General features: G+C 35.0%; 3 protein-coding genes across 3 annotated transcripts; 1 reads left to right on the top strand and 2 right to left on the bottom strand.

The window, feature by feature from the left end:
• LOC109584385 (myosin-4-like) lies at positions 1–2,636 on the bottom strand. Its single transcript, XM_020000125.1, has 10 exons — positions 2,522–2,636; positions 1,936–2,085; positions 1,366–1,695; positions 1,251–1,313; positions 1,123–1,197; positions 953–1,075; positions 736–904; positions 512–674; positions 202–264; positions 1–153 (listed from the first exon to the last, which is right to left on the bottom strand). The coding sequence occupies exons 1-10, from the start codon at positions 2,567–2,569 to the stop codon at positions 132–134; spliced, it is 1,206 nt and encodes a 401-aa protein (XP_019855684.1). The 5' UTR covers positions 2,570–2,636; the 3' UTR covers positions 1–131.
• A 69-nt stretch (positions 2,637–2,705) lies between these two features.
• LOC100641853 (DNA primase large subunit-like) lies at positions 2,706–6,083 on the top strand. The gene is made up of 15 exons (XM_020000133.1): positions 2,706–2,881; positions 2,953–3,068; positions 3,906–3,991; positions 4,039–4,086; positions 4,207–4,312; positions 4,389–4,463; positions 4,531–4,587; positions 4,664–4,753; positions 4,837–4,904; positions 4,956–5,034; positions 5,138–5,320; positions 5,407–5,483; positions 5,533–5,582; positions 5,635–5,786; positions 5,868–6,083. Exons 1-15 carry the CDS (start codon positions 2,737–2,739, stop codon positions 6,036–6,038), a joined length of 1,503 nt encoding a protein of 500 aa, XP_019855692.1. The 5' UTR covers positions 2,706–2,736; the 3' UTR covers positions 6,039–6,083.
• An 83-nt stretch (positions 6,084–6,166) lies between these two features.
• LOC100641727 (uroporphyrinogen decarboxylase-like) lies at positions 6,167–8,916 on the bottom strand. The gene is made up of 10 exons (XM_020000134.1): positions 8,736–8,916; positions 8,614–8,693; positions 8,483–8,545; positions 8,369–8,404; positions 7,982–8,143; positions 7,759–7,875; positions 6,860–7,033; positions 6,632–6,732; positions 6,505–6,571; positions 6,167–6,434 (listed from the first exon to the last, which is right to left on the bottom strand). Exons 1-10 carry the CDS (start codon positions 8,848–8,850, stop codon positions 6,285–6,287), a joined length of 1,065 nt encoding a protein of 354 aa, XP_019855693.1. The 5' UTR covers positions 8,851–8,916; the 3' UTR covers positions 6,167–6,284.
• Positions 8,917–11,040: the final 2,124 nt, after the last annotated feature.

The raw sequence follows: 11,040 nt of genomic DNA, 5'->3' as shown, positions 1-11,040 counted from the left end.
TTATTATTTTATAAATGAAACAAGATAACAACAATAAGAAGAGTAGAGCAATGTGTCTAGGTTAATACTCAAAAATTTATTACTGTCCTGTGATGAAAAGAAAATAGTCAAAAGCTGGATTCTATGGGAGCTCATGATTCAGGCCTTTCATGACTCTAATAACAATAATTCAATTACTTGTCATAAGTACACTAGCCTCACCAGTATATGTCCTTTTGTGATTCTTTTAAATCATCTTCAGGACTTAGACTAGGACACTCATTACTATGATGGTAAATACAATATAATGTAAAAAGCATTGTACAAAGTACATTCAAACAATATTCAGACACAATGAGAGAATTCTCCATTTTATAATTTTTTTCGATACATATACATGTTCCTATGTTGTATAAAAGTTTGAGCTGATTCCAATCAAGTTTGGATTCAAACACAGAATTTGGTTGCACAATTGGAACAAAATGGTCAGAAAACGTCTGTTATTTCAGGCTATGCTGTAAACCTAAGTTACCTAATGGAGGTAGTAGTAACACGACTAACCAATCCATCATATTCTTTCTTTAGAGTAAAGTACTGGTTGTGCTGCTGCTTAAGTTTTGAGTGATAATGAGAGAGCTCCAACTTCTGCTGAGAATTATTTCTAAGTAATATACTGTACTGCTCTTCCAATGTACCTGTAGAAGCAATCGAGTACAGGAAAAAAATTAAAGTTAAAGAAATTAAGCATTAACTGACTCAATTTATGAAGGAGAGCTCTTTTCTCTTGCTCAACAGATGCCAGGACATTCTCTGTGTCTTGCAGTTTCCTTGCTGCAGTGCCTTGCTCTGCCTCTAAGTGTGAGACCTTCTGCGTTAACACTTGCAATCGCTTATGCGTGGCTCTCCTATCACTACTTTGTTGTGTCTAGAAGTATTATTTTTAAAAAGTGTTATAAGAAAACTGTAGCCTTACTTTTCCTGTCTTTCTCAGTACATCAATCTCTTCCTGTACCTTTTCAAATGACCTCTTATAGTGAGCTTCCATCTCTGATGAACGTTTCCTGGCACACTTGAGTTGTCTGTTACTATCCGCAAGCTATAGTTACACAATTTATATATAAAGTGAATGAGCTTATTATGAACCTGTTGTGTCAGTATGACGTTTTTCTCCACAGCACTGTCACACTTTGACTTAAGTTGTTCACTAACTTCATCATACTAAAGAAGAGTCAGTATTAATGTTCATGAGACTAGACCATTCACTAATATACCATTGACTGAAGATTCTCAATTGTGCTAGTGAGACTATCTTTTTGTGATTGTAGTAATCGAATCTAATAAAACAAAGAGATAAAGAAATAAAATATTTGATGTTATACTACATACTTCATCATTGAGAATACTTATCTCTTTCTTATCATGCTTCCTTTCTAGCTGTAGCTTGTCATTTTTAATCTCTAGCTCTTTGATAGTCTCACAGAGCTTATTCACGTACGATATTTCATCGATATCATAATCTAACACTTTAAGTTTCTTTCCATCAACTTTCTTCAGTTCAGTATACAGCTTTTCAATTGTCTCTTTAGCTTCTTTTAGTTCTTCTTCTATCAGTAGCAGCTGCTCAGTTTGATTGTGTTGTATTCTTTCCTCTCTTCTCAACTCATGGGACATCTCATTATGCAATGCCAATAGCTCGCTCACTTCAGACTCTTTTATCTAATGTATAATAAACATAAGAGTTAAGGAAATTATCAAAATAAAGAATTATTTCAAGTTATTTTTGACAAATATAATGTCATGGTCTTTGGCCAACTTTTGGAGCAACTTTTAAAATTTATAAAAAATCTAATTTTGATCAGAATCAGCTCAAACTTTCTACATAGCATGTCATTATGTCAATCCATACTCATTGTGATAAAAATACAATTGGAACCCAACCCCACAACCCGGAATTACTTTTGCATAGTTTACAGCATTAACAAGTTTCTCTTCAAATGCTTTGATCCTCTCATTGGCTGACACTTCAAACTGACCAAAGGACTCCAGCATCTCATCGTAACACAATTGTAACTCATTTACATAATCCATAATGGAATGAAGTTTTGCCTATTGTGCAAAAAATTAAAGAAATTTTTAATAGAGCTCTTGCATGGAAGCAATCAATGAGCTTTGAGTAAAATTCTGCATTTGACATTCCAAGCTAAGGAGAGCAGAGAGGTAGGAGTTAAAGGTATTCAGTGCACTGAATATTCTGCAACCAAATATCATATCTCCTATGCCTCAATAGAAATCCTGTTTTTTTTTTATTCATTAGCTCCACCCTACTCGTTAATATTAATTACTTTCATTCAAGGGCTACATGTATGTAATGCCTTTTTGAGTTACACAAATCCATTGAATGAAATGCAACAAGACATACCATGACTTAAACTTTTACATAGCTAATATAAATAACTGCATTATTGTTCAATCTTAACATCCCTTAATTTTAAATTTAGCTACAATAAAAATCTTACTCCAATTAACATGCTGAGCACCTTACTTTAATATAATCCGTCTCACTAGGGTCAGTGTAGGCTCCAGACATCATCTCTGTTCAGTTGATAGCTCTATGCGAGCAGTACGCTCTACTCTGCAGGCAAGATTGAAACCACGTGGGCTCAAGTTGGGCGGTGACATTAATTTTTATTAATAAAATTTATAAATGTTTATGTTTAGCCCCTCCCAATTTGGCGCGAGAAGTAGAGAACTTTTGTGATGGAGATTGATCGTAACTATCGTGTTGTAAAGGAGCATCCACTCAGTAAACTGTACCCAAGTCACCTTCAACTATACACAATCCCACCGAACCAAGATATATCTCTTGATGAACTTTATGAAGTAGCTTTCACAAGACAAAAAGGTAACATATATAAAATGTGAAATGAGGTGTGGTTCATTAATTATTGTCATCGTGCATTATATATATTGCAGTATTGCAAGAGGTTAGTAATATTCGTGAGAGATCTAAGAGAGGCGATGTACCAGACGCTGAGTTTCACTCTTTGATGGGGCAAAAAACAAAACCAATCACATTGAACCCTGCACTTGTGAGTCCTTACTTTGCTTCATCAGTTTAATAATTAATATCATGGACTATTGTTTATGTTGTTAAAGGTACATACCTTTCAGCTATTATTTTTGCAGTTTTTAAAGCATGACAAAGATAGAATTTTTTTATCAAAATTGGATTTTTAATTAATTTTTAAAGTTACTCCAAAATTGAGCCAAAGTCCCTGTACTATTGCACAGGGTTTTCGTCAAAAATGGCTAGGAGAGAATCTTGCATTTTTATAATGTTATTTGATGCATATACATGTTTTTATGTTGTGTAGAAATTTTGAGTTGATTCCAATCAAAATTAGATTTTTTATGACTTTTTAAAGTTGCTCCAAAATCGGGCCAAAGTCCCTGTACTATAGTACAGGGTCTTCAGCCAAATTTCATCAAAATTGACTAGGACAGAATTCTTTGTTTTTATAATTTTTTCTGATACATATAGATGTTCTTATGTTGTTTAGAAAGTTTGAGTTGATTCCAATCAAAATTAGATTTTTTATGACTTTTTAAAGTTGCTCCAAAATCGGGCCAAAGTCCCTGTACTATAGTAAAGGGTCTTCGGCCAAATTTCATCAAAATTGACTAGGAGAGAATTCTCTGTTTTTATAATTTTTTCTGATATATATAGATGTTCTTATGTTGTTTAGAAAGTTTGAGTTGATTCCAATCAAATTTAGATTTTTTATGAATTTTTAAAGTTACTCCAAAAGTCATGAAACATACTTTTTAGCTCACTGAGCATGCTTTGTGCGAAACCCAGAATGGAACCCATAAAGCTACCATGATTACTTATATTGACACACTAAATTATTATTTCTTGTTTTAAGGGAGAAAAAATTAAAGACAAGCACATTAATGAGCGTCGTAGAGATCACATATCTCACTACATACTGAGACTGGCCTACTGTGAACGGTAACAACACAATTTCATTATTATTACTTGATAGTTTTAATGTGCAGTGAGGACTTGAGGAGATGGTTCCTCTCGCAAGAAGTCGCTTTATTGAAGTAAGTATAAAAAGAAGAAGGATTTACTTGATGTTTTTTTTTTGAAATGCGACCTAATGGTCTGAATAATTAATTAAAACAAATAGTGATAGAAATCATTGTCATAATCTTATAATGTAGTTATCGACTCCATGATGCTACTCCTGATGATTTTCAAGGTTTCATAAAACAGTACAGGGAGTATTTCCCTTTCACTGAAGGAAAGTTTTCTGACCTTGAAGATAAAGTGAGCAGATTCTTCACCCTATACATGTGTGTATATATACACTCTCTCACTGTTCTTGGTATTATTATTATGATAGTCTCTATGCAATGAAATGTTGTCATTCTACAACTACAAGCAGAAGCCTACTCAAGCTTCTAATGAATATTACAGTGTAAGTGTCATCATATTTACTGAAATGATTAATAAATTGTATGTTATGCATGTACATGTACATGTAGGTGCATTTTTCTGAAGTTTTCGACTTAGTTCAGAACAGATCTGTCATCATACATAAAGTGAGCTGGTCTACTAATTGTGTGGGCATGTGTGTGGGTAATGGTTTTAAGGTTTCATGTGTTTGTATTCCTGTAGGGTTTTGCTTATCTGCCTATGAACAGAACGGACATGATAATCACATTGATATGCAACAAATTTAGAAGTTTACTCTCTCAGGATTTAGTGGTAAGAGCAAGCTTTAATCATGACCATCAAATCAACCCTCTCTTTTTCTCCTTCCTCTCTCTCTCTCCCTCTTCATTCCAAAGAGAACTGTTGCCTTTATGAGTTTCATTAAAGAAGACGAGAGAATGAGAAAGACCATCACCACCCTCAGGTATAATCACTTTCACTATAGGTAGTTATTTCTCTCTCATATTATACACAGGAATAACTATTTAGGCTCAGACTTTGTTAATTCTGGTATGAAAACCAGTGGACAGATACGACTCAGTGACTTAGATTCTGTAAGTTTTTAGGCTGTTGTCCATCAGCTACTGCTACTTATATACACATGCATTTATATCTTTGAATAAGCAAGTGCTTCATTTGACTCATTTCTTGTTTTAGTTAAGTAAGGAGTCATTTTCTCCTTGCATGAGGAATCTTCACGAGTCCTTGAGGAAAGAGCATCACTTGAGGCACTTTGGACGACTCCAGTACGGACTATTCCTTAAGAGTATTGGCATCACTTTAGAACAAGCACTGGAATTTTGGAGGAGCGAGTTTACTAAAATAATGGAGCCGGACAAGGTCTTTAAAAATATATAATAATAATAATAATAACAATAAATATATTTAATTAGTATATTTATTTATAGACTAATTTATTCTTCTAGTTTGATAAACAATATGCTTATAATGTGAGACACAGCTATGGTAAAGAAGGAAAGAGGACTAACTATACACCATACAGGTACCAGGATCTTAATGTATGTGACTACAGTATGTGTTTTCTTTTGTAGTTGTATGAAGATCATTATGTCCAATGGGCCCAGCAGTGGGGATCATCATGGCTAGTAGAAAATATCATCAGACATTTTACTTATATATTATATTATTTATAGGATGCCCCTTTAAGCATTGGGATGGTGACAGTATCAGCAAGATGTTGGTCAGTTATGGTGTCCCCATGTCTCAAGTCACTTCTATTCTAAGCTATGCTCATGACTCGCACTATCAACTTGCTTGTCAGAAGTACTTTGAAGTCACACACAATGTAAGAGCATTATAGATATTTAAAAATTCAAATGTACACTGTTATATTTACATGTACTTTTTGGGTTTTGTTATTTTTTAGCTCCAGCAGAGCAATTTCAGTCTGGAGCACCCAACACAGTATTTCATTGAGAGCAGGAATGTGAGAGAAGGGAAAGTCCCACAGGTTAAAGAAGAAAGGGATCCGGACCTACCAACACTGACCGAAGTAGAATTAATGGAGTTTGATGACTTTGATACACAAGAAAACTAAGACACATGCAACATCACTTTATAACAAATAAAAATTAAAAATTGACTTTCATATGAAACTGCATTTTGTGGGGCTGATATTGACAGACTATAAATATAGATGTGAATGTGATATCTAGTGTCAAAAAATTTGATATAAAAAGCTCCTTTTTTAGCAAAAAGTAACACATTACATCTATAGAATGGGAAACATAATTATGGCTGTATAGTTATTAAAAGCAACTACTACTGCTAATGCTACTAGGTGCTAATGCTGAGAATAACTATGAACAGTGTCGATGAATATCTTGAGATGATCAGGATTAACATCAGGATAAATACCATGACCAAGGTTAGCTATTAGTTTCCCTCGACCAAACTTATCCATCATTGTTCTTGTTGCTCGAGCAATGTCATCCTACAGTAAGACATAATAATTATTATATATAATGTCTTCTACATTAAATTGGTGCAAGACGATAACTCACTTTACGAGCGTAGAGCTGGCATGGATCCAAGTTGCCTTGCAATGCAACAGAATCACCAATCAGTGACCTAATAATAAGCATGGCATGTAATGAGACTTAGACTGTGTGCTGCGATGAGTAAACTTGCCTAGCTTTGTCAGGATCAATAGTCCAGTCAACACCAACCACATCATAGCCAATATTAGCCAACTGATGAAGACAAGAATTCGCTCCTTTGGCAAAAATTATCTTCAAACAAGAAAGAGGACAAATGATATGTACTGCTTAGCTATGAAAATGCTTAAAAACTACAGCACTTGCTATTGAGAATACATTTGATTTATAAGAGTAGTTACTAGTTACAATAACAGCTTACCATAGGGACAGCTTTATCACCAAGGCGCTGCTTGAGAGACTTACAAATTTGCTCTAAGTAAGGCAAACAAAATTTCGAGAAAGATTCAGGTCCAAGAAGACCCGCATGCGACTCAAATACTTGCAATAACTGGGCGCCAGCTTTAACCTGACCTTCAAGATAATCAACTGAAACCTAAATAGAGTAATCATAATAATAATATAGCAAGGCTACAAAAGTTGTGGCAGCAATTTTGTTTGGGGGTGAATCCTACTACTTAGTAATGCTACTGTGTTACTAATGATGTACACACAATCCTACTAGTACTGGATATTAAATAAAGTGATAATGATTAAAATCATACTACTCTACTACTAATACTTTTGTGTGTGCATAAAAATCAAAAAATTATAAAAATGGAGAATTCTCTCGTGTTCACTTTTGGTGAAATTTGGTCAAAAACCTGACCAGGTCAAATTTTGAGTAAGTTAAAAAATTCATAAAAAATCTAATTTTAACATAAGAACATGTATATGTATCAGAAAAAATTATAAAAATAGAGAATTTTCTCACAGTCATTTTTGACAGAATTTGGCCAAAAACCCTGTACTATAGTACAGGGACTTTGGCCCAATTTTTGAGTAACTTTAAAACTTCATAAAAAATTCAATTTTGATCGAAATCAGCTCAAACTTGATATACAACATAAGAACATGTATGTGTATCAGGAAAAAATTATAAAAATAGAAATTCTCTCCTAGTCATTCTTGGCAAAATTTCTGTACTATGAAGTGGGGTGAACCCTACTTAGTAACACTACCACGTTACTAATAGTACAAAGAAAAACAAATTTTTATCGAAATCAGCTCAAATTTTCTAGACAACGTAAGAACAATGACATAAAAATGTAGATGATATACCTCAGTCAGTGCTTTCAAGAGTTGATGACTGTTCTCAGGATAACGGTAAAGCCAGGACTTTGCTTTACTCAGTGTTGGGCTACCACCACCTTCTATCATATACGACATCAACGTCCACTAAATGAAGAATAATTATTAAAAATACATGTGTACTCAATCTAGAGCATAATTTTAAAAAAATCACACGCCCCCTCCCCCCCCTCCCTGAAGATGAGGGACTCACTGGTGCTCCACAGAATCCTATTAATGGCACTCTTCCATTGAGCCGATGTCTGGTAAGAGTAATAGCCTCAAAGACATAGCCAAGCTCTTTATTGACGTCAACTGGGAACGTTAGCTTCTTCAAATCATCAGGATTCTTTAGAGGAGAGGGGAAAGTTGGGCCCTGTGGGAAGATGTAATTTATAAACTGCATAGTGTATGACAAGGAACAATTCACAAATGAACATTAATTATGAACTACAATGGGAATAAACGAATCCAACTGACATTACATTTCAAATAAGGTAGGCATTCAAGATTTCATTAAAAATTTTTGGGATAGAACAATTTCTCATCACATTTATCATCAGACTTTCTAACGAGACAGACACGTTAACAATAAAATTACCTTTCCTGGGACCATTTGGACTTCCATACCAACTGCCTATCATAAAAGCAATAATAATGAATAATAATAATAATAATAATAATAATAATAATAAATAAAAATGCAATAATTTACTTGAGGTATGACCAATATATCACTGAAAATGATTGCCGCATCTAGGTCAAATCTATCAAGTGGCTAAAAATAGAAATAAAATATAAATATTAAAAAATATTAACTATAGCACCAAAACAGTCTCACTTTACCTGCAAAGTAATTTTACAAGCTAACCCGGGTGTCCGGCATATTGTAAAAAAATCATACTCCTTCCTGACTTCCTGAAATTCTAAAATTAAGAAGATTAATTATGATATTAAGTAAAACTGACCAGGCAAATATCTTCCTGCTTGTCTCATGACCCAGACCGGTGTTCTATCAGTCTCTTCGCCACAAGCAACCCGAAGAATCAAGTCATTCTTCATAGGAGGAAAGGTAGTGTCCATTATCCAGAGATTACCCGAGATTACCTCAGAGTGCTGCCCTTGCACTGAGACTACACACGTGTAGACTGCATAGATCTACTGCCTCGCCCCACCTTCCAGGCGTGGTGAATTTTTTGGTAAACGTCTAAACGATTAAATTTATCAGGAGGAGGATTGTGGTTGTCAAGATGAAGAAACTGTTTCAGACATCTTTTTCCCTAATACTCCTCGTCATAATCTCTCTCGTCTTTTACTATCAGAGGTATGATCATAACTTTGTGGCTGTGAAGAGGCACACAAACAATTTAACCTTCCCATATCCCTTAAATACTATAAACTTTAACGAGACGAGTAGCTCCTCCTCTCCTATCCACTCTAGTGCAAATGCAAAACCAACAGACATAGGAATTTCTACTGAAGCGTGTAATGATGTCATTAAGAAGTACAACATCTCAATGAATAGTTTTGTACTTGGTCTCAGCTATTGGGAACAGTTAACAATGGCCACTACCAATTTGTGTTCCTTAACTGCCTTTTCAAGACACTGGCACGCTAGGACTGTAGAGCCATTCACTCGTAATGCTGAGATGTGGGGATTGCCTTCAACTGCTCACTATCCAGTATTTCATGGGATGCCTCCCATTTATAAGGGTGGACCGGCAAAACCACTCGACTCTCTTTTCAATATGACTTTATTTAACTCACATATGCTTTGTTCACAATACAATATACCACCATTAGCTGACTTTGAAGAGTTTATGCTAAATGCAAATAGAAGTATTAGACTACTCCATTTTAACTTCAATGCCTACGGAAAGCAAATTCCAACAGCAAAAGAGTTTAGTGACGATAATCATTACATTAATTGTCTTGGTCATAGTTATTTTAAGGATTTCTCTTCGAGGCTTTTATCATATTTAAACGCTGAAGCAAGTGAGAGGAGTTTACCTAGTTTTACTGTTGATGCTGCCTGTTGTGTGAACCATCGTCATTTGACGACTCCTGAGGAAATGGCCAGTAAATGTGGTTTCCAAGACCTCGAAAGTCTTACGGTTGTCATACCAATTTGGCGTGGCTATAGTGAGCTCCCTACAAAGAAGTTTAGGCTAGTCGTACCCGAGGACTCACCAGTTTTACATCGCCCTGTGTCAAGTGATATATCTTACCCTTTGAATAATGGGCTACTCTCAAATGTGACTGCCTATTCTCATGAAATATCTGAAGGCAAAGACTTCATTGGTGTCCATATCAGGACAGCTAAACTAGGAATGTTAGACTATGTATCTCGGAAAAAACTCTCTACCAAGTGTTTTGACATGACCTGGGAACTAATTTCAAAGCTACAGAAGGAGTTTCCAGAACTACCCATCAAGTATTTTGTGGATTTTGGTACTTATGGCAGTCATTCGTCTGAGATAGGCCTGGGTAAAAGAGTGAGCAAGAGGCAGTTTGCACGCAGAAAGATAAACCATATTCATTATGACCCTGAGAAACATGGCGGCTGGACTGATCAAGGGTTTGTAGCATTAGTAGAGCAGAGTGCAATATCTAATGCTAAGGTGCTAGTCATGGTGGGAGGGGGCTCGTTTCAGGATCAAATTCTCACTCGTTTTAAGGACAGGGGAACTGGAAAGAGTGGATATGCAATATGCTGGACTAAGGACTCCCTTTTTGTTAAAAAAGTTGTATGATGATCTCAATATTGATATTATATAGGGCTATATTATTATTATTGATGCAACACATGTCCGTAATTATGATTGCTGTTCTACTGCACAATCATAATTAGATCTATCATTTTTGATTCATTATCTAATAATATTATTATTTATTTATAATTGATTTATAGACTAGGTGTGGCTAACTATCTAGGAATTGGAATTTGACAACTTGTCAATTTCACCCGCGCCCGGTTCGTACACTTTCTCGTCACATTAGATCATAGATACTACATACACACATGGATAAGAAACAGGAAGTCGGTATCCAATTAAAGCTGTACAAGATCAAAGGATGATGTCATATCCTGTGTGCCATGCTCTTGGCTAAAATGGTGGCTCTCTGAATGCTTGAGTGTATTTTATATTTTTTGAAAGTGGTCATTTTAACCAGATTAGGTAGGTACATGTTATCTTTGATGTATAAGCTGTGTTGTCCCGCATTTACAGAGTCAATCAGTGTCTTTATTGAAGAGCTATATTACAAAATGTG

Source organism: Amphimedon queenslandica, unplaced genomic scaffold (assembly GCF_000090795.2).
Source record: "Amphimedon queenslandica unplaced genomic scaffold, v1.1 AMPQUscaffold_13213, whole genome shotgun sequence".
Lineage (NCBI taxonomy): Eukaryota > Metazoa > Porifera > Demospongiae > Haplosclerida > Niphatidae > Amphimedon > Amphimedon queenslandica.
The sequence above is the reverse complement of the archived record's forward strand: the minus strand, read 5'-3'. Positions and strand labels throughout refer to the sequence as shown.

Excerpts from the sequence above, each read along its gene's own strand:
- LOC109584385 (XM_020000125.1), bottom strand. The coding sequence starts at position 2,569 with ATGATGTCTGGAGCCTACACTGACCCTAGTGAGACGGATTATATTAAA. Across the intron at positions 675-735 it reads AGCTCTCCTTCATAAATTGA|GTACATTGGAAGAGCAGTAC; the intron begins GTCAGTTAATGC and ends TTGCTTCTACAG. Across the intron at positions 154-201 it reads TCACAAAAGGACATATACTG|TCATGAAAGGCCTGAATCAT; the intron begins GTGAGGCTAGTG and ends TTGTTATTAGAG.
- LOC100641853 (XM_020000133.1), top strand. The coding sequence starts at position 2,737 with ATGGAGATTGATCGTAACTATCGTGTTGTAAAGGAGCATCCACTCAGT. Across the intron at positions 3,992-4,038 it reads AGACTGGCCTACTGTGAACG|TGAGGACTTGAGGAGATGGT; the intron begins GTAACAACACAA and ends TTTAATGTGCAG. Across the intron at positions 4,905-4,955 it reads AAGACCATCACCACCCTCAG|GAATAACTATTTAGGCTCAG; the intron begins GTATAATCACTT and ends TATTATACACAG.
- LOC100641727 (XM_020000134.1), bottom strand. The coding sequence starts at position 8,850 with ATGGACACTACCTTTCCTCCTATGAAGAATGACTTGATTCTTCGGGTT. Across the intron at positions 8,546-8,613 it reads CTTGTAAAATTACTTTGCAG|CCACTTGATAGATTTGACCT; the intron begins GTAAAGTGAGAC and ends TTCTATTTTTAG. Across the intron at positions 7,034-7,758 it reads TCTTGAAAGCACTGACTGAG|GTTTCAGTTGATTATCTTGA; the intron begins GTATATCATCTA and ends TACTCTATTTAG.